At 39.6% G+C, this 24,559-nt stretch overlaps 1 protein-coding gene across 2 annotated transcripts; it reads right to left on the bottom strand.

The window, feature by feature from the left end:
- Positions 1 to 663: 663 nt before the first annotated feature.
- Positions 664 to 24,125, bottom strand: LOC120437556 (programmed cell death 1 ligand 1-like). Of its 2 annotated transcripts, none has more exons than XR_005611226.1 (2): positions 23,935 to 24,125; positions 664 to 1,009 (listed from the first exon to the last, which is right to left on the bottom strand). XR_005611226.1 is itself a non-coding variant. In XM_039608130.1 (2 exons), the coding sequence occupies exons 1-2, from the start codon at positions 13,425 to 13,427 to the stop codon at positions 669 to 671; spliced, it is 387 nt and encodes a 128-aa protein (XP_039464064.1). In that variant the 5' UTR covers positions 13,428 to 13,476; the 3' UTR covers positions 664 to 668. The 2 variants fall into 2 exon arrangements, 1 of the variants encoding a protein (XP_039464064.1); XM_039608130.1 differs by lacking the exon at positions 23,935 to 24,125 and adding an exon at positions 13,382 to 13,476.
- Between the last annotated feature and the right edge of the window lie 434 nt (positions 24,126 to 24,559).

Genomic DNA, 24,559 nt, shown 5'->3' with positions numbered 1-24,559 from the left:
ACATAGAAATAAGGCAAAAGTGTAAATAACACTGTTTAAGGACATAAACTCTTCCACTGAGATGAGCGACTAACCTGGAAGCTAAAACAAACTAATAACTAATACTGATGCACACAAAGCAAACAAACAAAAACAGTAACTTCAAATCACCGACAGCTGACTGATGTCTGTCCTCATATCATCTTCTGAATGTTTAATAACACTAAATTAAGTCTGGCTCATCAGGAGACTCAGACTCCAGGAGTTCAGCTGTAAAGAACTCACATTTCAAACAGACTGAAATTCAGCAGGAATCTGGTACGGCTCTTGACTCTTTGTTTTTTTCACGTTTTCTGTAGATCAAAAATCCAACAACAGCAGCAACAAGAAGCAGAGTAGAAACTATCAGACCAACGATCAGTCCAACAGATCCACCCTGTTTATCTCCTCCTGTCTGACGTGCAGGTGAGAAACAGGTGTGAGGTGTCAGCTGTCAGGTAGGTGATGAGTGAAGAACAGAACAGAATCCATTTCCTCTTCAAACTGCTGTCAGACATTATCTACTGCACTCTGATCACATCACTCAGACCAGCTGCTTTCTACAAAGTCTCATCAACAACATCTTTAGAAACAAACATCAACAACCAGGAAGCAGCTTCACCTCTGATCACACACACACTCAACTCTACTCACTCACCTGGAGGAACAACAATCAGGGTGACGATGCTGATGAGCTTCGAACTGCCTCTGGGAATGACAACACACTCATATGTTCCAGTGTCATTAATCGTCACATTGCTTAGAATCAAAGACACGTCTCCATTATTCATATTCCTGTCCTGCAGATCCACCCGGTTCTTAAAAGATGGATGCTGGTTGGCTGGATCAAACTGCTCATCCTTGTACAAAAGCACATATTCATCTCCCAGGTCAGCTCTGCTCCATTTTAAAACAGTGATGGGGTTATTATTTGGAGCTCGACATGTCAGAGTGACGTCCTGTCCAACCTCAGCTGTGATGTTTTTCTGGTCTGAAAGAGGAAACAACACAGAGCAGACAGGTTAAAGGTCAAAGTACAACTGTTCACTTCAACATCAGCCAATGCTGATAATAAGTGAACATAATGTGTGAGAGAAAGCAGCCTCTCATTATAAGACACTGTGAGTCTCTGCATGCTGTCTTTATGGAGCTACAGCTGTTTGTATACACTGAACAAAAAGCTTTGTAGCTGTATACTGACTCCTGACACTACAACACATCACACTGACACACACATTACACTTCTTTGTCTCTGTGCTGCAGTTCATTTAAACCCTCCCAGGCCCATGCTGCCAACACACAAGTATTGGGGTCATTATTAATACTTCATTACTTCTGTGTTACTCTATTACATGGCATGAGCTACATCACCACATAATTATCAGTCATAAAACTTCAGACTAACCAAGAGTTTAGAATTAGTCTTTATCTGATATTCAGATATGTATCTGATACATCCACAGCAACAACCTTCTCCTCAGCTGATCATTCACACACTCACAAACACATTCATACATCACTGTTATCTCTGCCTCAGTGCTTTCTCAGATTCGTCACTCTCTGACCAGCAACAACTCAGGGTTCAGTATCCTGAGGAGAAAGTTCTTATCCAAGGAGACATTAACATGCAGGCTACAGGAGCCAGTGATCGATCCACTGACCTTCAAACTGATAAATGAGCCTCTCTATCTCGTGAGCTACGAATTAGGAATGGCCATGCACCACCTACAGAAAAGAGAAAGAGCTCTGAGATGGTGGCAGTGAATGTCAACAGTGTAAAACTTGTAATGTGTTGGTCCCAAAGAAGTCCACCATCACAGGATTAAATGACTACAGGCCTGTCTGCCTGATGTCTGTGGTCATGACGTCCTATGACAGACTTATGTTGAGTCACCTGAAGGGCATCAAAGCCTCTGCTGGACACTCTGTTGTTTCCCTACTGGGCAAACAGGTCAGCTGAGGATGCATCAGTATGGGACTGCAGTAAATCCTGCATCACCTCGACCAACGTGGGACATGAGCCAGTATCGTGTATCCAACAAAGTCATCCCAGACATCCTCCAGCAGAAGCTCACCCAACTTACTGTGCCCACCTCCACCTGTCAGAGGACTACCAGCTTCCTCAAGATTCAAGATTCACATCATGCACACAGACCATCAACAGTGAGCTTCACCAGAGGTGTGCTCTCTTGCCACTGGTCTTCTCTCTCTACACTAATGACTGCACCTCAGGAGAACCATCTGTGAAACTCCTGAAGTTTGCAGATGACACCACTGTCACTGGTCTGACCAGGAACAATCAAGTTCTCCTAAAGGCAGTAGGTGGACCAGTTGCCTTCAATGGTGCAGTCAAAGACTGTCAACACTCCACTTTCCAGCCTTTCAACAATACAGGATAAACTGTGAGTCACTTCAGATTACCAGGATCCACCTCTTAGAGGAACTAGTCCTTACACACATATAAAGCATTTTTCATTAGCACCTAGTTGGATCAGCTCAACACTGTATGACTCAGATCGACTCTTTTTCCATTACAATCGAGAACAGCTTAATAAACAATCATATGACCCCCTATGAGCAAGCACTTTGGTGACAGTGGGAAGGAAAAACTCCCTTTTAACAGGAAGAAACCTCCAGCAGAACCAGGCTCAGGGAGGGGAACGCATGTGCTGTGACCAAGGGACAGAAGACAGGAATAATTGAGATATATGGAAGGTTGGCAATTGGCCTATAATGAGCCAAGACAGCTGGGTCAAGAAATTACGTTTTCTAAGTAAAAGTTTACCTACTGCCAGCTTGAAGGCCTGTGGTACATAGCTGATTATTACAGACAGGTTGATCGTGTTTAAGATTGAAACATTAATTCATGGTAAAAGTCATTAACCAGGTACTAAAAAGTGCCCGTTATCAGGTACTACCACCCAATGGAAAACTCTAAAAACCACGCTGAGCCGACTACAGTAGGTAGAAATCGAAAACAGGCTAATAGGCTATTCAAGAGAAGGCCCAGCAGAGGTTGTTTTTCCTGTGGTAACTCAGGAATTGCAGCGTCTCACAGTAAAATGCAAAAGCGTTTCAAAAAGAAGAGGATATTAATGCGACAGCAAATCATTCGTACACTTCCTGTATCGCTAAATTAGTTCACGGACATTCCCGTAAGAATGCGTCATAGAGCAATTTTAGTGGCTACAACTTAACACGCTGCACATATAAGATGGTTTCCCCAGCAGATAGTTTATATTTCACTTTAATGTGCTGTGTGTAAAAGAATCGGTAAACACTGGAGCTTCTTGCTGTTTTTAAACCGAAACTCTGAACCAGGAAATGTGTTCAGCATCTGTTAACGAGCTGATCTAGAGACAGACACCTTCATGGAAACTCTGGAGTTAAATTCAACATAACTCGTTACACCATTATTGAAAAAGATGCTCTAAGGTGTGGCATCTGAAGGTGCCACTGGGGGTGCCAGTAACCGAGTCGCTCTTTCATCATATTTAGCCCAGAATAAAGTACCGGTCAGTTTAAAACAGCAGCTTTACAACATATTTGACTTTATAATAACTAAATTTAACCTGCACAGACGAAGGCAACCAGACAAGTCCACCAAAACGCGATATATATTTTGGCAGCCATCACAGTTGGGGTAACGGGAAACAAGGTTTGATCAAACACTTCCGCATGTTATGTGTTGTGATGCATTTCATTGCAGTCGGAAGACTGAGAAAGTGCGACTCGCTCGCACTGTGAAGGTTTTCATTTACTACTTTGCAAGCTAGAGCCATTCATTGATCAGTAGCAGAGCGGTGCGATGCTAGCCTTGTTGCAGGTAAACTCACCACTGCAGGTTGTTCATATTAGAGTTTGGTCAGTGCTCTGTGCACCGATTATTTAGCAAGTCTAAAATACACCACAGCGGGAAACAGATTTAAAAGATTTACAGTTTTATTACAGGTACATTCCCCGCCTCCATCTCGGATTGTTAACTTGAGATTCATGAAGCTGTCTGACTTTCCCAGTTTGAAATACAGACTGAGGATGTGATCAAACTGAAAATTCCGACTGGGATCTGCTCCTCCAGCTACTCCATTTCTTCTTCGTCTAGTTCATAATGCTTGTTGGCCAATCAGCTTACAGTACCAATGTTACTTTAGCGTTACCTACTGGAGTGACTGGAGAATAGCAGGAGGAAAATTTGTACGGTAAAGAAAAACAAAACGAAACAAAATTATATAAAAACAACTGGAAAACTAAATATATCACTACCAGTCCTACCAAAAGGTTTGACACACCTTTTCATTTAATATATTTTCTTTATCTTTACTACTTTCTACATTGTAGATACAAACTGAAGACATCAAATATATGAAGCAAGAGATATGGAATTATGTGCCAAAGAATAATAACTCTAAATATGTTTTATATTTTATATTACACAGAGTAGCCACCTTTTGCTTTGTTGACAGCATCATAAACCATTGGCCTTCTCTCAGTCAGCAAGCTTCATGATGTAGTCACCTGTAGTCACCTCCATCATTACTTTAAGAACTGAAGGTCAGTCAGTCTGGAAAATATCTAAAAGTTTGAATGTTTCCCCAAGTGCAGTTGCAAAAAACATCAAGTGCTACGACGAAACTGGCTCACATGAGGACCACCCCAGGAAAGGAAGACCAAGAGTCACCTCTGCAGCTGAGGATAAATTCATCTGAGTCACCAGCCTCAAAAATCACAAGTTAACAGCACCTCAGATCAGAGCCCAGATAAATGTCACAGAGCTCCAGTAGCAAACACATCTCTACATCACTTCTTCAGAGAAGACTGTTGAATCAGGCCTTTATGTTCAAATAGCTGCTAAGAAACCACGACTGAGGAAAAGCAACAAGCAAAAGAGATTTGTTTGGGCCAAGAAACTCAAGGAGTGGACGTTAGACGAGTGAAAATCTGTACTTGCGTCTGATGTCCAATCAAGATGGTTGGGATGAGATGGACTCCAGAGTGAAGGCTAAAGGACCAACAAGTACTCAGCATCTCTCAGCATGCTTGTCATTGGAGGGCGCAATATCACTGCCCCCATAAAAATATTGAGAGGATATAAATGGATCACAAAAAATTACAAAAATAAACACATATCACAAATAACTACAATTTGCTCATATAGCGCTCGTGGTGGCCTGCATGTTCCTGCCAGAATCCCGTTTGTGGCCAAACTCCATGAAAATAAGCACGTGTAAAATATCCTCCTGAGAACCACCCTATTCATTTATGTCCCCTATAATGGACATTTGTTTTTGGTCTATATCTTTTGGCTTATTTGAGCTACCGTACTAAGTCCTGATGTACTAAACAAGGGCCAACGTGGGCATTGCATTGAACCATGAAGTCAAAAAAAGTTCAGTGGGAAAATTCTTTTTTCTCTTGGCTGTCAGGAGGACATGACACACTTGATCTCAAATCTGCTGATGCTATGCAAACAAGTTTGAACTGGCTCAGACCACATGTACAAACCTGATAAAGGCATGCCTGACTGAATATTACTGACATCGCTGTTACTATTATTATTTCCTTAAACATAATTCCTGCACACATGCACACACACACAAATGCTGATAATAAGTGAACATAATGTGTGTGAGAAAGCAGCCTCTCATTATAAGACACTGTGAGTCTCTGCTTGCTGCCTTTATGGAGCTCAGGGCTCGCAAAATTTCAAAATCCCTGGTAGCCCTTTGGGCAGGCACTCTTCAGTTTTTGGTAGCCCAAAATAAATTTAAGTAGCCCGAATAAAAAAGAGAGCAATTTTTTAATGTTTTGTTTCCTTTACAATATTATACATTAAAGTATAATATAGTAATGGAAACCAAAATTAATCAGAAAATTGTTAAATACAAATCACAACAACTGTATAAAAATTACAATCATCAACTCAAATACTTGGTTCTAATTGAACAGAAATTTCTATGAACTTGCAAGAACTGTGTAGAACATGAATCAGTCTGTGTCAGATCCTGAATCTGAAATTTCCACAGAAGTCACGGGTAAGAGGTAAGGGGAACCAAGATCTAGGCCATTTGCTTTTTGAAGTTTGGAAAGACTGCTAAATTTGGCCAATGGTAGTTCACTCTTTGCAACATAGTACGCGTTTGAAAGATTTTTCAGTACTTCTGCTTGTGCTTGGTTTATTTTTAGTATGTTTTTTGCAATTACTGTTTGTTCTGGGAAAGATATTGCAGACTGGGCAATAATGCATTTCTTGCGTTTCTCATGGGTTCTGATGGGGTCTTTCTTAAAATTACTGGTCCCAGTAACAAAGGCGCTTGTCGACTCAAATGAAATGAAACTCACAACATACCTGGCAGAACATCATGTTATTTAGCTGGTCATATTCCAGCCACATAAATTCTTTTGTCCATGAAACCAAAAAAGCTGAGCTTTCTTTTTGCCTCATAGTCTGATTTGTCATAACTTTTCCGTTTTGTGGTAGGCTTTTATTTGGCTGTGCCTTCTGCACCCTGACCTGTCTTATTTGGCTCAGCAGAACTAAAATACCGGCGTAAATCCATCTGCTTTTACACAGGTACTTACATAACGGTCAGCGATTCTCTGCGCACTCAACTTCTATGACATGTTTAAGCTTGCTGTGGGAGATTTCACTTGTCACGTTTGAATAGTAAGCTAACGATTGATAAGACGATGTCAGAGGAATTGGTGCGCAATTAATCGTCACTCACCAATCAGTGCTGCCGCTCTCTACACACTGTTCGTGCGATCGCAAAGTGAAAGTGAAAGCAAAAAACAAGCGCAAATTCAAACGCGATTTCAATGTGTCACATATTGACAGTGGCTCATCGATGCCAATAACATAATTACTCAGCTACATTTGCGAAAGAAAATGCAAAAGCATTGACACATATTTTTCCTTCCTATGATAGCCCGACGGGCAGGGCTGAGATGGATTTTGGTAGCCCGACTGGAAAAATCGCTAGCCCCGGGACGTCGGGCTAGCGATTTTGCGAGCCCTGATGCTACAGCTGTTTGTATACACTGAACACAAAGCTTTGTAGCTGTATACTGACTCCTGACACTACAACACATCACACTGACACACACATTACACTTCTTTGTCTCTGTGCTGCAGTTCATTTAAACCCGCCCAGGCCCATGCTGCCATCACACAAGTATTGGGGTCATTATTACTACTTCATTACTTCTGTGTTACTCTATTACATGGCATGAGTTACATCACCACATAATTATCAGTCAGAAAACTTCAGACTAACCAAGAGTTTAGAATTAGTCTTTATCTGATATTCAGATGTGTATCTGATACATCCACAGTGTTGAGCTCGAAGAGTTTTCTTCTTCTTCGGCCATGTTCTCTTAATAATGCACACACTTGGTTGGTTGATTACTTTTCCCGTTTCTTTTATTGTCCGCAACACAGGAGGGAAAAACATACATCCATTTTTGGCAGTTCGCGCTTCACAACAACAAGGAACAGGAAGTGAAGTCATCTATGATCACCAAAATAAAATCATTTCCAAAATAAAATGACAATCAGAAAACGTCTTTTACAACACAAGATAAATTAATATATTTACTCATGAGAACACAAATCTAACACACAGCATATTTAAAAAATATTAAAAATTTAATGTTGTGGATATTTGGAGATAAAAATTTCCAGATGATAGACTCTTTACTCAGAGCAATAAGACAGGATCCAGGCAATCACGTATTGACTTTTCGCTTGTTTCTGACTGTTTTGATAAAGATAATATTACCGTTAATATACTTGCCACCCCCCTCACTGATCATAGAGCAATTCACATTAATGTCCAAATGTTTACACTCAATAATATACCTTATAAATTCTCTTATTGGAAGTTAAATAATTCTTCACTAAAAGATAAAATGGTTAGCATGCAGATTAATAAATTAATTGTTTATTATTGGAATAAAGCTAACAGAGAGAAGTTCTTTTGTACCAATTGGGAACTTTTTAAATTTGAAGCATGCAAATTCTTGAGAAGATATGGGAGTCAAATTACTAAATTAAGGAAAGTTGAAGAACAAGAAGTGATAAGCAAAATTACCTCTTATTACCAGAAGTCCCCAGAAGAAATCTCAGATGAAGATAAATTAAGTTTACTAGAACTTCAAAATAAATTGGACGGTTTATATCGACGCAAGGCTGAGGGTGCTTTTGTAAGATCCAGGAAGAGGTGGCTGGAGGAGGGCGAACAAAATTCTGCTTACTTTTTCAGGCTTGAAAAATACAGATCAAAAACAAACTCTATTCGTCAACTAAATATTAATGGCATTGTCTCTGACAATCCTAGAGAAATTTTACATTTCTGTGCCGAATTCTATACTAAACTATACAACTCAAAAGATAATGAGGATGTCTCAACACGATTTTTCAATAATGTTAAGAACCTAAAAAAGATTGTTGTGGAAGATAGGAGTTATTGTGACAGCCCTCTGACTGTGGAGGAAGTCTGTAATTTCATTTCTGCACTTAAGGCCAATAAATCTCCCGGCACAGATGGTTTGACTTCAGAGTTTTATAAATCATTTTCTAATCTCCTGGCTCCGTTTTTACTGCAGGTTTTTACAGAAAGTATAGAGAAGAACACCCTCCCTCCTACTCTTACTCAAGGTCTCATAACACTTATTCCAAAACCAAACAAAGACTTACTTTTTATTGATAATTGGAGACCCATCTGTCTGCTCAATAATGACTATAAGATTATGGCTTTAATACTTGCTAACAGAATTAAAAAGGTCTTGGACACAATTCTTGATGAGACACAATCAGGCTTTATGAGAAACAGACACATTTCTAATAACATTAGACTGGTTTTGGATTTACTTGATTACTCTGATTTGCTACCTGACAATAGCTTCATTCTCTTCCTGGACTTTTATAAGGCTTGTGATACAATTGAACATCAATTTATTTTCCACTCTGTGGAAAAATTTGGCTTTGGAGAGTTTTTCTGTAAAGCTGTTAAAACCTTATACACAAATGGCAATAGTTCTATTAAAATGATTAACGGCTCCACCCCAAGATTTGACCTGAAACGTTGTATTCGCCAAGGATGTCCTATTTCACCATATTTATTTTTACTTTGTACACAAATTCTTGGAACTAATATTTCAAACAGTGTTGTACAAGGAATCACCATAGCTGATAAGGAGCTCGTCATCAGCCAGTTAGCCGATGACACCACACTCTTCTTGAAGAATGCAAACCAAATCCCTCTAGCCCTTAGTGTGATTAGTGATTTCTCTGAGGCCTCTGGTTTATGCCTAAATCTAAAGAAGTGTGAGTTACTAGCAATTAAAGACTGCCCTGCAAATACTATCTGTAATATTTCTGTTAAACAAGAAGTCACATACTTGGGACTGTTAATATCCAAAGACCAAAAATCAAGATGCTCTTCAAACTTCACTCCAATTATACAGAAAACCCTAAAAAAGTTCAACCAGTGGCTGCAGAGGGACTTGTCGTTGAAAGGTAGAGTGTTAATTACTAAAGCTGAAGGGAATCCCGATTAACATATGCTGCTCTCTCCTGACATCTGGATAAGAAAATTAGTAAAGATATTGACCGCATGCTCTTTAATTTTATATGGAAAAACCGTACGCATTATATTAGAAAAACTGTTGTGATGAATAAGTACGAGTCAGGTGGGCTTAAATTTTTAGACTTTTCTACTTTAAATAACACTTTCAAAATTAATTGGGCTAAACATTTTCTTAAAAACCCTACCTCTATCTGGAACTTTATACCATATCATATTTTCTCTTGTTTTGGTGGCTTTAATTTTATTTTACATTGTAATTACAATGCTGAGAAACTCCCTGTAAAACTTTCATCCTTCCATAAGCAAGTCCTCTTAGCGTGGACCCTCATTTATAAACACAACTTCTCACCTCACAAATACCTTATCGGGAACAACAGAGATATTTTATTTAAAAATAAATCACTTTTCCTGGAAACTTGGGTCCAAAATGGGATCCTATTGGTGGCTCAGCTGGTTAATAAAGAGGGACAACTACTTACTTACAACGACTTTATTGCACTATATAATTTTCCAATCAGTGTTCAGGAATTCTCAATGGTGCTTGGTGCCATACCCTCAGGTACTTTAATGTTATATAAAAACACTGAAAGCTTAATATTTACCTCAGTCACTCTCCCTGATCCAGCTGAGTCACCAATAGGAAAAATCTGCTTTTCACAGGAACCTGGTAACAGCAATAAGAGAATACGTAGTTTATTCCAGGACGATATTGTCTCTCTCCCGTATATAATATCTTACTGGAACCGATATGTTCCAGATATCGAGTGGAAGACAGTCTGGATGATCCCCCATAAATATTTGATTGTAAATAAGGTGAAGGAAGTCTCATTTAAAATTCTACATAAATGTTATCCAGCCAGTCACTACATGGTAAAATTTAAAAGGGACATAAATACTAATTGTACTTTCTGTGGGGATCAGCCAGAAACTGTGACACATCTTTTTTGGTACTGCTCTTTTACACAGAGATTCTGGAAGGAATTTAGCAGTTTTGTTATTGTCCATATTTTAAGGGAGTTTTCTTTACGATGGGAAAATGTTTTATTCTGTTTTTTTAAGTTCCCCAAGAAGAATGATAAATGTTTTTTTATAATAAATTTGTTAATACTTTTAGCTAAATTTTTTATCCATAAATGTAAGTTTACTAATAAAACACCATATTTCTGTCATTTTTTAAGGATGTGGAATTGTACATACAATTAATATCAGACTCCACCAACAAAAAGGCTCTCAAAACAATATGTATATGTGAATTTCTGCGTGTATTCATATAATTATTACTTTTTTCTTTTTAACCCTGGTTTTGTGTGTTCATGTTCTGTTCTTTTGTATACTTCATCTGTTCGTATGTTGTATACTCTTTGTTTGTTAAAAACCTTTTCCAATATGGCCTCCCCATTGGCTGCAGCCAGACCCTTCTCAGCCATTCACAGACGAAGACGAAGTAGATGACGACGAAGAAGAGAAAGTCGAAATGCGCCATTACAGCTATTGCGGAAGTGTTTCTATCAAACATCATCTTCCGTTACGCCGACTGTGATGGCTCCTAAAATATATCTACCGTTTTACTGGACTTTCCTGTTTGCAGTCGTCTGTGCAGGTTACATTTAAGTGTTATATAGTCAAACATGTTTTAAACCTGCTGTTTTTCATCCTGTTAATCTCAGATGAAACTATTGGTCGGTCTAAGAGTGACTCAGTTACGGACATCTCCGGCGGCAGCTGCCGCAAGTTATGGCAGCGTTTTCAAAAATGGGTTAAAAAGTGATGTTAAATGTGACTCCAGAGTTTTCATGAAGGTGTCTGTCTGTAGATCTGCTTGTTTATAGATGTTGAACACATAACCTGGTTCAGGGTTTCGGTTTAAAATCAGCTGGAAACGCCAGTTTTTACCAATTCTGTTACTTACAGCATATTTTACGTGTAATATAAATAATCTGCTGGGGAAAAATACATTTTATATATGTGCAGCATGTTAAGTTGTAGCTACCAAAACTGCTGTATGTGGCATTCTCACGAGAATGTCCGTGAACTAATTTAGCGATACAGGAAGTGTATGAATGATTTGCTGCCGCATTAATCTGTTCTTTAAGAAACGCCTTTGCATTTTACAGAGATATTTTTTGTTTATATGTTGTTGACCACTTTATAATCATCATCATCTGATAACATCTCTAATTGCAGTAGGTCGCACTAGTCATCATTTTGTATGGCAGACAGTTGATAATCACTGTGCTGATCTCTGTTTTCTCCAGCTGGGGTTTTAGGTTTTATTGATCAAGCTAATGCACAGAAAGCCTGACTTTGTTGAACTTCAGTCATAGCGTGTGCGTCTAATCCTGAGGAGGTTATGTTCAGCGGTTTGGCTTAAAAATTGAACCAATGTCCAAACATTTGTTGTGCTACCTTTCTGAATAGAGCTGCTCGGTTCTCACTGTAAAGCATATTTAGCCAGTCACAAGTTTACAACAGTAGCTGTACAGAATCAAAATCATCGTTATTTGGTCAAGTTTGTTTTTCTATGTATATTTGCCTTTTAAAAAACGGTTTCTATGGCCACTGATCTTAGTAAACAGCGCTCTGTAGTGACTTCCTGAAAGCAGCAGTCTGAACAGATTATATTTGGATGTGAGGGGTCTGCAGAGGTCTTTCAGGTCCTCACTCTGGAACTGTAAAGTACTGGATGGAGGGAGGATCAGTACCAATGATCCTCTCTGCAGACCTGATTGTCCTGCTGTGTGTCGGAGCTCAACCCTACAGTTATTGATGTGCACAGGACAGACTGGATGATGGCGGTGTAGATGATGATTAGCAGCTCCTGTGGCAGTTTCAACGTCTGGACCTTCTTCTGAATTGAGTCTGTGTGTAAGGACCACTTCAACTCCTATAAAGAAAGTGGATCCTACAAATCTGAATTTATTCCCAGTCGTAACAGGGTGGAAGGTGAAGGGTTAGGGGTTTTCTCCACCATTATCTCCACAATGTTGAACGAGTTCAGCTCCAGGTGGTTCTGACTGCACCAGTGGTCTATATCCTTTCTACACTCATACAGACTCATTCTAGATCAGACCAGTGATGGTTGTGTCATCTGCAAACTTCAGGAGTTTCACAGATGGTTCTTCTGATGTGCAGACATTAGTGTAGAGAGAGAAGACCAGTGAAGACAGAACAGACCACCGGGGCAGACCGAGGCTGAGGGTCTGTGTGTGATTTAATGCTCCTCAACCTCACCTGCTGCTGCCTGCCCATTAAAAAGCTGGTGATCCACTGACAGGTGGAGGCGAATGGTAAATGGAGTATTCTTATATAGTGCTTTCTACTCTCCCGGTGTACTCAAAGCACTCAAAGGTAAGCTGGGTGAGCTTCTGGTGGAGGATGTCTGGGATGACTTTGTTGAAGGCTGAGCTGACGTCCATGAACAGGCTCCTGTATGTCCCAGGTTGGTCGAGGTGATGCACGATGTACTGTAGTCCCATTTTGAGCATCCTCAGCTGACCTGTTTGCCCAGTAGGCAAACTGCAGGGAGTCCAGCAGAGGCTCTGATGTCCTTCAGGTGGCTCAACACGAGTCTTTCAAAGGGTGTCATGACCACAGACGTCAGGGAGACAGGCCTGTAGTCATTTAATCCTGTCATGGTGGACTTCTTTGGGACTAACAGATCACATTTTTACTACTGTTGTCATTCACTGCAACCATCTCAGAGCTCTTTCTCTTTTCTGTGGGTGGTGCATGGTCATTGTTAATTAGTGGCTCAGGAGGTAGAGAGGCTCATTTACCAATTAGAAGGTCAGTGGATCGATCACTGGCTCCTGTAGCCTGCATGCCAAAAGTATCCTTGGACAAATATTTTTCTCCTCAGGATGCTGAACGCTGAGTTGTTCCTGATCAGAGTGTGAGAGTGTAAATCTTAAAAACACTTAGGCATAGATAACAGTTGTAATGGGGGGAATTCTCTTTTAGATTTAGGTGTTTAGAGCCTCACTGTTGGAGTTTTGTAAAACCTTTGTTTGCTTAGATGAAGCTTGTGTATGTGTCAGTATGACCTGGTGAAAAACTGCTTAGCTTTGCTTAACGGGACAAAAGACTGTTGTAACTGAAAAGGTGCAGAGAGTTGTGTGCGAGGGTCTAAAAGAGATGTGCAGCATATCAAGGGCAGAGCTCTCATGACTGTGAACTGTGATGTGTGTTAACAGTAATTAAAATAGCTTAACCACAGCTGACCGTGTTGCGGATTTTATTAACTGAAAATTCCACGACACAGTGATGTATGAATGTGTGTGAGTGTGTGAATGATCAGCTGAGGAGAAGGTTGTTATATGACTAACAGTCCATTTGCTGTATGAAGCTGAGAGTGGGAGGGCTTCTTTCAAATCTGACCTGCAGTCAGTTCCAGTGTCTCACTTCAAATAGAAGGCAGCATTAAACACTGAAAGAAATATGCTGTGGATGTATCAGATACACATCTGAATATCAGATAAAGACTAATTCTAAACTCTTGGTTAGTCTGAAGTTTTCTTGCTGATAATTATGTGGTGATGTAGCTCATGCCATGTAATAGAGTAACACAGAAGTAATGCAACTTGTAATAATGGCCCCAATACTTGTGTGTTGGCAGCATGGGCCTGGGAGGGCTCTAATGTGTGTGTCAGTGTGATGTGTTGTAGTGTCAGGAGTCAGTATACAGCTACAAAGCTTTTTGTTCAGTGTATACAAACAGCTGTAGCTCCATAAAGGCAGCATGCAGAGACTCACAGTGTCTTATAATGAGAGGCTGCTTTCTCTCACACATTATGGTCACTTATTATCAGCACATGTTTCACTGTATAAATGTTTATATAACACAGATTCTGCCATTCATCTTATTTATTTTCTGTAACACCACAAGCAGTGAGTGTTTGTGGTCCTCACTCTGATTCTGAACCTCTCTGCTCTTTGTTGTTTCCTCTTTCAGACAAGAAAATCATCACAGCTGAGTCTGGACAGAAAGTAACTCTGACATGTCGAGCCACAAACAACAACATCATAGGTGTAGAGTGGAGCAGAGCTGACCTGGGAGATGAATATGTGCTTTTGTACAAGGATAAGCGATTTGAACCAGATGACCAGCATCCATCTTTTAAGAACCGGGTGGATCTGCAGGACAAACAGATGAAGGATGGAGACGTGTCTTTGATTCTGAAGAATGTGACAATTAATGATACTGGAACATACGAGTGTCGAGTTGCCCAAAAAGAACCAAACCAAGAGAGACCCAGTTTGAAGCTCATCAGCATCATCTACCTTCATGTTGATCCTCCAGGTGAGTGAGTAGAGTTGAGTGTGTGTGTGATCAGAGGTGAAGCTGCTTCCTGGTTGTTGATGTTTGTTTCTAAAGATGTTGTTGATGAGACTTTGTAGAAAGCAGCTGGTCTGAGTGATGTGATCAGAGTGCAGTAGATAATGTCTGACAGCAGTTTGAAGAGGAAATGGATTCTGTTCTGTTCTTCACTCATCACCTACCTGACAGCTGACACCTCACACCTGTTTCTCACCTGCAGGTCAGACAGGAGGAGACACAGAGGATGGATCTGTCGGACTGATTGTTGGTCTGTCAGTTTCTGCTGTGCTTCTTGTTGCTGCTGTTGTTGGTTTTTTGATTTACAGAAAACATAAAACAAAGAGTCAGGACCATCCTCCTGCTGAACTGCCGGCTGTTTAAAATTAATCAGTTTTCAGCTGAACTCCTGGAGTCTGTCTCCTGCTTATCCAGATTACATGTAGTGTTATTGAACATTCAGAAGAAAGACAAACAATATGACGACAGACATCAGTCAGCTGTCGGTGATTTGAAGTTACTATTTTTGTTTGTTTGTTTGCTTTGTGTGCTTCAGTATTAGTTATTAGTTTGTTTTAGCTTCCAGGTTAGTCGCTCATCTCAGTGGAAGAGTTTATGTTCTTAAACAGTGTTATTTACACCTTTGCCTTATTTCTATGGAACATTCAGGACTTCATAATTCAAACAAACACAAGTTGCAAATCTGATGATAAGATCAGTGATATTCAACAACAAAAACCATTTCATTTCACAAACATCTTCTCTGTCACTGATGTCAACAGAAATAAGTTTGTTCACAGTGATGAGTTCAGCGTTGTCTCTGTCACAATATCAGAATCAGTGAGTTTGTTCCATCTTCAGGTTCAGCTGTTTGTAAGGTCAGACTCACAGACTGATCCTCATGTTTAGATGTTACACAATAATTACAGACACTGACTGACAACACAAACACAACACAAAGTGCTCAGGGTCCATTTATCAGCTAGAACTGAGTGACTGAATAATCTGATATTATTATGAAACCAAAGAGAAATGTGTTACATGGAGCTGCAGAGTCACATGTTTCCTCCTCTGATCTATGAAGCCTTAACTTGTTCCTCCATGAAGGAGACTCTTCAGTTTAAACACGTCAAGATTTTTTATTATTTTTTATACATTTGTTTATTGATAAAGTTTAAGTTTTTCTTTGCTTCCTATAGCTGTAAACATTTCCCGACCTCCTGTTTAAATGTGTGCAGATTTGATCTTGAATGTAACATTTATATACTTAACTTGACATTATTACAACCTGTGATCTGTGGAAGCTCAGTATCGCCTCCTCTCAGAGGTAGGAGATAAATGACAGAGATGAAAACCTGGCAGTTCATGATGTTTGTGTATGAGGTGTGTTACTGAGCACAACACTGTACACAGTTTTTCTGTGTTAACATCTTTGTGCCTACTTTATGGAACAAGCATGTTAAATGTTAATGAGAAGAGCTACAAGTTGATTTGTATTTTGAGGTGATCAAACATTCATATTTCACGATACACTTTCTATGCGAGCTAGCTTCTGTGCTACTAAAACCTGCTGTTATTTTGCTGATAATGTATCCTGTTCAGATGCACATAATAAACATAATCTCTGAATGATAAACAAACCTTTGTCTGTCATTTCATACACAACATAGTGTTCAGGTCTTACCTGAGCATAGCTACAATATCAGCCATTAAGCAGATCTGTGAGGTAATGTACAGTGTGGGAGATGAGATTTATAAAGAGCTCTGCTTCTGTGTTTTGTATATTTCAGAAATTATCTTAAAGTCAGATTAAAAAAACTTGTGGCCATCTTTGTTGTATCCTTGTCGAGTTGTGATTAGTTTGTTAAGTTTTGGAGCCTCCCATCAATTCAGAAATTAAGAGCACGTTGTGGGGTGGAAATGTCAGAAGGGGCGACGGAAGGGTTTTAAAATGATTGGGATTTATTTATACTACTTTTTGAACGTGTGGAATTAGATTAAATTAACTTTCATTTACGTCTAAGTTGTAAGAAATTATTATGTTGATTTTTGGTCTGTATTTTTTTAATGTATGGGGTGGGCCATTTATATGGATACACCGTAATAATATGGGAATGGTTGGTGATATTAAAGTCCTGTTTGTGGCACATTAGTATATGTGAGGGGGCAAACTCTTCAAGATGGGTGGTGACCATGGTGGCCATTTAGAAGACGGCCATCTTGGATACAACTTTTGTTTTTCCAATAGGAAGAGGGCCATGTGACACATCAAACTTACTGTAATGTCACAAGAAAAACAATGGTGTGCTTGGTTTCAACGTAACTTTATTCTTTCATGAGTTATTTACAAGTTTCTCTTTGTTCACAGCCATTGACATGTTGAAGAGGTTAACACGGGAGGAGAAGATCGAAATTGTGTTGATATCTGGTGAACGCAGTAACTGGGTCATTGCAGCAGATTTCAATGCAAGACACCCTACGAAACCACCCATCTCCCATGCTACAGTCAGCAAACTGCTTGCTAAGTTAAGAACCGCTACAATATTATGTTACTTAATTTGTGATCTTTATTACTGTGTGCATACTTTATTAGAAGAGATGAGATAAAAAAAAAATCTATTCCTTGCTGGTTCCATCGAAGAAGAAATGCTCAAGGAACTATGTAGCACGTACGTAATCCAATTCCAGAAGACAATGTGATGGGGAAATCAGCTGTGTTTTGCTGCCCATTTTATTTAGAATCTGACCCGCGAGGCCTCGAACGTCACTGCATACATAATCAAAGCAAGCCTCGAAACGCGCTTCACAAAAACGCCCCAGAGATTACCCGACACATGCTTCAAAGCTTTGACACACAGGACACATCACTAACAAACAGAGCCACTTGAGGTATGCTAAAGCACATTTGGACAAGCCAGCTTCATTCTGGAATAAGGTGCTGTGGACTGATGAAACGAAAATTTAGTTATTTGGGCATAACAATGGGCGTTATGCATGGAGGAAAAAGAACACAGCATTCCAAGAAAAACACCTGTTACCTACAGTAAAATATGGTGGTGGTCCCATCATGCTGTGGGGCTGCGTGGCCAGTGAAGGGACTGGGAATCTTGTCAAAGTTGAGGGACACATGGATTCCACTCAGTATCAGCAGATTAACCAATTTCCAGGAATCGGTGACAAAGCTGAAGCTGCGCCGGGGCTGAATCTTTCAACAAGACAACGACTCGAAACACTGCTCAAAATCCACTAAGGCATTCATGGAGAGGAACAAGTACAACGTTCTGGAACGGCCATCTCAGTCCCCAGACCTGAATATAATTGAAAATCTGTGGTGTGAGTTAAAGAGAGCTGTCCATGCTCGGAAGCCATCACACCTGAATGAACTAGAGATGTTTTGTAAAGAGGAACGGTCCAAAATACCTTCAACCACAATCCAGCCTCTCATTGGAACCTACAGGAAGCGTTTAGAGGCTGTAATTTCTGCAAAAATTGGATCTACTAAATATTGATTTCATTTCTTTTCTTGTGGTGCCCAAATTTATACCTGCCTGATTTTGTTTAAACAATTATTGCACACTTTCTGTAAATCCAATAAACTTCATTTCACTTCTCAAATATCACTGTGTGTCTCCTATATTATAAATTTAACTGACATTTTTTATTGTAACAACCAACAATTTATACCGGAAAATAATGACTATTAACAAGGTTGCCCAAACTTTTGCATCCCAATGTATGTCTACTTGAGAGTGTTGTTCACTTGGTTGGCTGTTGTGAAGGGGTTTCTTTTCACTGTTGAAATGTATGGGCTCAAATTGTGGTCATAAATATCTTGTACTTGAAAATGAGTTTTGTACTTGTAAATCAGGATTTGTATGTGTAAAAAGAATTTGTGTGTGTGTAAAAAAGATTTGTATGTGTAAAAAAAAAAATTGTGTGTGCGTAAAAAAGATTTGTGATTTGTGAAGATTTGTGTGTGGACTTAGCCAAAAAATGCATGTGAAACTCTGCACTCAAGTTTCTAGTTACAAGTACGAATTTTGACCCTATTTTTCTTCCTTTCATCTGATTGGCCAATGTCATGTCAATCACAAATGTAAGTATCCAATCAGAGAACAGATGAGTTTGGCTGTCGGAGGGGCGCTTTTTTGAACTGCAGGTCCTTGAATAGTGATGGGATTTCCAGCTCTTTTTAGAGAACCGGCTCTTTTGGCTCGGATCACTAAAAAGAGCCAGATCTTTCAGCTCTGAACCGGCTCTTCAGGTTGTTTTGTTGCTTTAATTGATTATTAGCAATAATATAAAATTATGCACAAAAGGAATTACTAATGTAAAAAAAAAGTGGTTTTATTTATATATTTTTATATATAAATATATACAGTGGCCCCCAGAGACAAAGCAGAAACTCCAAAAAGCATGTACAAACTCCAAAACACATTTCTGGCGTTAACTGACCTTCCAAAACAGAGCTACCTAGATCACTTAAATTACACAATTGAAAGCATATGTGTATTGTTTGTGTATTTATACACAAGCACTCATATATATTCAAAAAAAATGTTCATTTACCTGTTACTACCACACATCAAATCCGGTCGTTGCTAATTGCTGGCTTGTGTAGCCTCTAGGTAACAAAAGCTCAACACTGCGCCTAGCATCCTGGAGCACTTCTGTTGTCTTTCGTTTTGGAGTTTGTAAGTCCTTTGTCTCTAGGGGCCACCGTAAATATACTTTTATTTATTCACTCCACATAAAATGTAATAAATAAATCATATAATACATAAACCAACTTGTCACAGTTCAACTTTTAACTATTTAAATTTTCAGCGTTTTCCTTTTAAACAAATTTAAAATGAAACAACACAAAACACTGCAAACCACAACACAATTAAATATAAATTAAAATATGAAAACAAAAAGAAGATGCACATTCTCTGTCATATATGGGCCTGCATGAATAAACTTACTCAATCCTTAATCATCCGCAACTGAAAATAGTTGTGGATGATTACTATACCTTTCTAATGTGACATTGTTGTCCCTGGCTCTCTTTCTCTCTTTCCCTCCCTCTCTGTTCCTGTGCTACTGCGAGTAGTGATGGTAAATTCAATTTTTTTTACTGAATCGAGTTTTAATGAGTCACTTACCAAAGTGAATCGGGTTTCTTGAGTCATTTGAGTCACTGAGTCAGTTGACCAGAGAGTGCAAAAATGTATATTTTCACTCAAACTTAATTTCTTTATCTTTTAATGTAAATCCTACTGCTAAGATGAAAGTAAAAGAAAACAACTATTTTTTAGAGCAAAAAAGAGCAAAAAAAATTATAAAGGGAACATTTATTTATTTTTATTTTATTTTATTGGTATTTTCCTTAAATGTGTCAAATATATATTTTCTCATCTGAATGTCCACTGAGCTGTGAGCCAGAGGGCAGTAAAGCGCCTTAACATTGGTTGCAAACCAAGAAGAAGCTGTGAGCCAGGAGGGAGGGGGTGAGTGAGTGATTCGCCTTACGCTATGATTCAGCACAGCAAGGAAGGGAGTGATTGAGTCAGTGATTCGTTCAACTCGTTTGAGCTGTGAGCCAGGAGGGAGGGGGTTAGTGAGTCCTGAGTAGGGATGGGTACCGGTGTCCGGTGCCATGATGGCACCGGTTCTGACATAAACGGTAGTAACCAGACCGAAAAGCAGCGCACATTCGGTGCTTTATTTGGTGCTTTTTTTTTTTCCTGAGCCAATTCTAGCCAATCATTTTACGTTTCCGAGGATAGTAGGCGGGCCCAGGTACGTACGTTCTTTTAGAGCAGAGCTACACATTAAAAATGCCCAAGGCGAAGCGGTCAAAAGTCTGGCTGTACTTCACAGCAAAAGATGCAAACTCAGCTGCGTGCAACAAGTGCTTTAGGCTGATACTGTGATACTGTCAAAGGAGGTAACACCTCGAATTCGATGAAACACCTGGCGACGCATAGCGTTTTTTTTAAAGCCGAGAAATGCACCGTGTTTGATAGCTTGCTGCGAGACCTCACACCGTGCACATCTACTGCGGGTGTGGTGCCTGTTATCGGACCCGGAGTTAGCAACATCCCCCAAGAACCCGAAGAGGAGAGTCCTGGCCCCTAGCCCTGCCAGTGTAGCAGAAATGATGACAGATGATGATGGCAGCAGCAGCCGTTCTTCTCTGCGTGAGTATCTTAATGTTGTTCGTGTGTAATGCACGTTGAGTAGGCTAACCAGGTTATTGCATTAATGCATGTAAGGTGAACTAGCAAACACAGTCGTAGTTACATGCGGCTGTCTTCTTGTTTGACGGCAGATACTCCCTTCACCCTGGCCAAAAAGGCTAAAATGACCAAAGAAAAAGTGGAAAACAGTTAAACATGAGAGGTTTTGGACAAAGTTTGTGTTTTTTCCATTGTTTAAGCACTGCTTCCAGCCAAGAGTGATACCATATATATCCTATAGCTGAAGAAAAGGCTTACATTGTTATCTTTTTACAAAAAAAAACAAAAAAAACAGCTAAACATCAGAGGTTTTTGGACAAGGTTTGTGTTCTCCATTCTTTAAGCACCGGCACCGTTTCAAAAGTACCGGTTTGGCACCGGTATCGGATAAAACCTAAACGATACCCATCCCTAGTCCTGAGTGATTCGCTTATGCTATGATTCAGCACAGCAAGGGAGGGGGTGAGTAACTCAAATGTGCTGTTAGCATGCTAGCTGAGCGATGCTACTGTGAACCGAGGAGCTATTGTCTTGATGTGAGCTTCTACTCAGGGTTTTTTCTTCCAGTTCAGAGCAGAAATGTTTTTGTTAAGAAACTGGCTGTTGTTTTTTTTCCCCACAATTTTAATTATAAGCTAGATATATTTCTACTAATGGAATTAGCTTGCTAACAGCAACAGGGATGAGTCAGTGAGTCAGTTGGGCTTGGGAATCATGATTCACGAGTCAGTAAAGTGATTCTCGAGTATTGAACGATTCGTTCATGAATTGAACATCACCAACTCCGAGTGTAACTACCGCCTCTCCCCCCTCTTCCCAGCCTAAAGTACAAGGCTCGCGTGCTGAGTGAAGCGGAAAAAAGTGCGAGAGAGGGTGAGAGAAGGAAAAAAAAAACAGGGCTCGCGATAAGGAGCCGGCTCGCGTCGTTCACGTCAAATATCCAGCTCTAAGAGCCGTTTCGTTCCCGACCAACACATCACTATCATTGAAGGGTAATACAGTTTGAAGCTGGAGGATCTCTATATAAATATCCGATAGAAGCTAGGCTAGGTTCCCTAACTTTCAGTAGCTGTTGAAAGGATAAAGTTGTGGTATATCAGTGGTTAGAAATACCATTATTACTTTAGGATTAGTTTAACACAAAGTCAGGGCTGACCCGGGACCATTGCTGTGAGGCACAGTGCGCAGCATAAAGGTCCTTTCACATCGGACGCAGCATGTGCTGCTAATGCTAACTATAAGCCAAGGATCCAGAATTTGTTGCGCTGGCTGCTGGGCTCTGTGGGTTTTTGCAGCAGGGCTGTGAGGTCAGATCCTTAATCATAATTATGCAAATTCCCATGACCATTGATCAACAATCACTGACCAAAACCCACTGATCAAAGAACACTGATCAATGGCCATGAGTACCATTCACAGAGAGTTGGGGAATGGCTGCAATCACAGCGTTGTAAGATGGCGAAAGATGTACCCTTAGGCCCCCTCCTCGATTCAGAGATGGTCTTTCCCTCTTCTATGATTCACATTTTACACTAACACCATCCTCACGCATGGTTTATATATGACCACTAGAGGGAGATGTTGGACATCAAATGCCTCACAATGATATTTCTTCAATTAGTTTTTTTTTCTGAAAAGCAAAAACGCAGATGTGCATTTTCTATTAAAATGTCAATGTTTTAACTCACTATACATAAAGTTAGTCTCCATAGATTCATCATTGAGTTCCAATAATCTTACTAAAACGCTTTCACCCTGCTGATAATGACATTATTATTAAGGCATCTGCTGATTTGAGCTCAGCTCTCATCTCTTATTAATCAAATATTTTCTGTGGTGCAATTCCCCACATGACATCATCTTTTTTATTTTTCCAAGTGTTATCATGACGTATTCTGCCACATTTAGCACCTCCAGTATTTCAGCCTCAATGTCACTTTTTTAAGCCACAGGAAGATGAAACGTTTGGACTGTGTAGGTAGTGATGTGATTTGGCCTGATCAGTCGCAAATATACTGCACTTTGATTACGGGCCATTATATAATGAGATCATCAGGCTTGACGTTAATGATCTCTCTGTGCTGATTCAGTGTTTAATGTGCATTTTAAAGAGCGCTGTCATTCTGCATAGAGCCAAAAGTCCAACACACCTGTATCCTGTTTTCAAAGGTGAACTAGAGGATTTCTTCCATCATTCAACTGCACTGGAATTCACACACAACCAGTAACACAGTGAAGCACAGAAGACTAAAGACTGATAGGAAAAGGAGACCAAAAGTGAACCAACTCGCATAAACTGAACTAAAACACAGAAACACACTGTTAAAGAAACACTAAACTCAAAATAAGAATCATAATCTCACTGGTGGATTATCAGAAACATGTTCATCATGAGAAAAGAAGTGAAACACAAAGTTCAGAATGATGTCCCTGCAGAAAAATGTATATTGTACTATGGAGGAGGCAGCATTTAGCTGTAGCCTCCATCAAACCACAGCTGTTGTCCACCTTTGATTGTCTTTAAGTTGTGTTGGAGCCACAGAGAGCAAATCTTTGTTCTTTATGGAGAACCAGTGAGGCTGTTTGGACTTTCCTATGAAACATCAGTGCAGGAGTCTCTCAGTACATCTGTTTACAGTGAGGGACAAAGAAGCAGCAGAAACACCCCCATAGTAAACATGTAGAGACAGGCAGCAGCAAATAGTCTGCAGAGAGCTCGTCTGCCTGCTGCAGACTTGTTGTAAGTCACAGATCAGATTACTTTTTAAAAAAAAGTTTATTTAAGACTCACTTGAAGACTCCTCTGATCATCAGGGTTGAATGTTTATCCATTGAAAGATTAAAAAAAAGTGTGAGGTCTGTTTTTTCAGTGGTAAAAAGAAACCTGCTGTTTAATTACACTTAAAAAGTTTTACAAAAGTCAGTTGTTCATTAATCTAAAGATAAAATAAAAAAGTTAAATCTCTGTGGGTAAAGCGACCTCTGTACCAAGCAGCCACAGACCAAACTAACCTGTATTATCGTGTATTGGCCTGTTTTACACAACACACCCTGCACCTGTGTGACATCAGTGCCATTGCAACACCTTAGCAAACACATTCCTATCTCCACTGTTATATGTCCATATATGGAACTAATGCACACCTGCAGGGGCAAAGTAACAAAGTAACAACCTATGGATCCAGATTAACTTGGTCTTACAACATGCTGAGAGCAGAGGTTCAAAATATATCTTACATTCAAGAAGTAAAAAAAACAGATGTCATTAATCAAAGCAGTTATGAACAAAAACTCAAACAACAAAAATAAAAAAACAGTAGCACTTTCCAATACAGCTCGGTAATAAAGTGGCAATAGTATTGTAACAAGGTGGAAATTGAACGTAATGATGCTAATAATAGGTTATTAATACTCAA

Source organism: Oreochromis aureus, linkage group 3 (assembly GCF_013358895.1).
Source record: "Oreochromis aureus strain Israel breed Guangdong linkage group 3, ZZ_aureus, whole genome shotgun sequence".
Taxonomy (NCBI): domain Eukaryota; kingdom Metazoa; phylum Chordata; class Actinopteri; order Cichliformes; family Cichlidae; genus Oreochromis; species Oreochromis aureus.
This window is presented reverse-complemented; position numbering and strand designations above follow the sequence as displayed.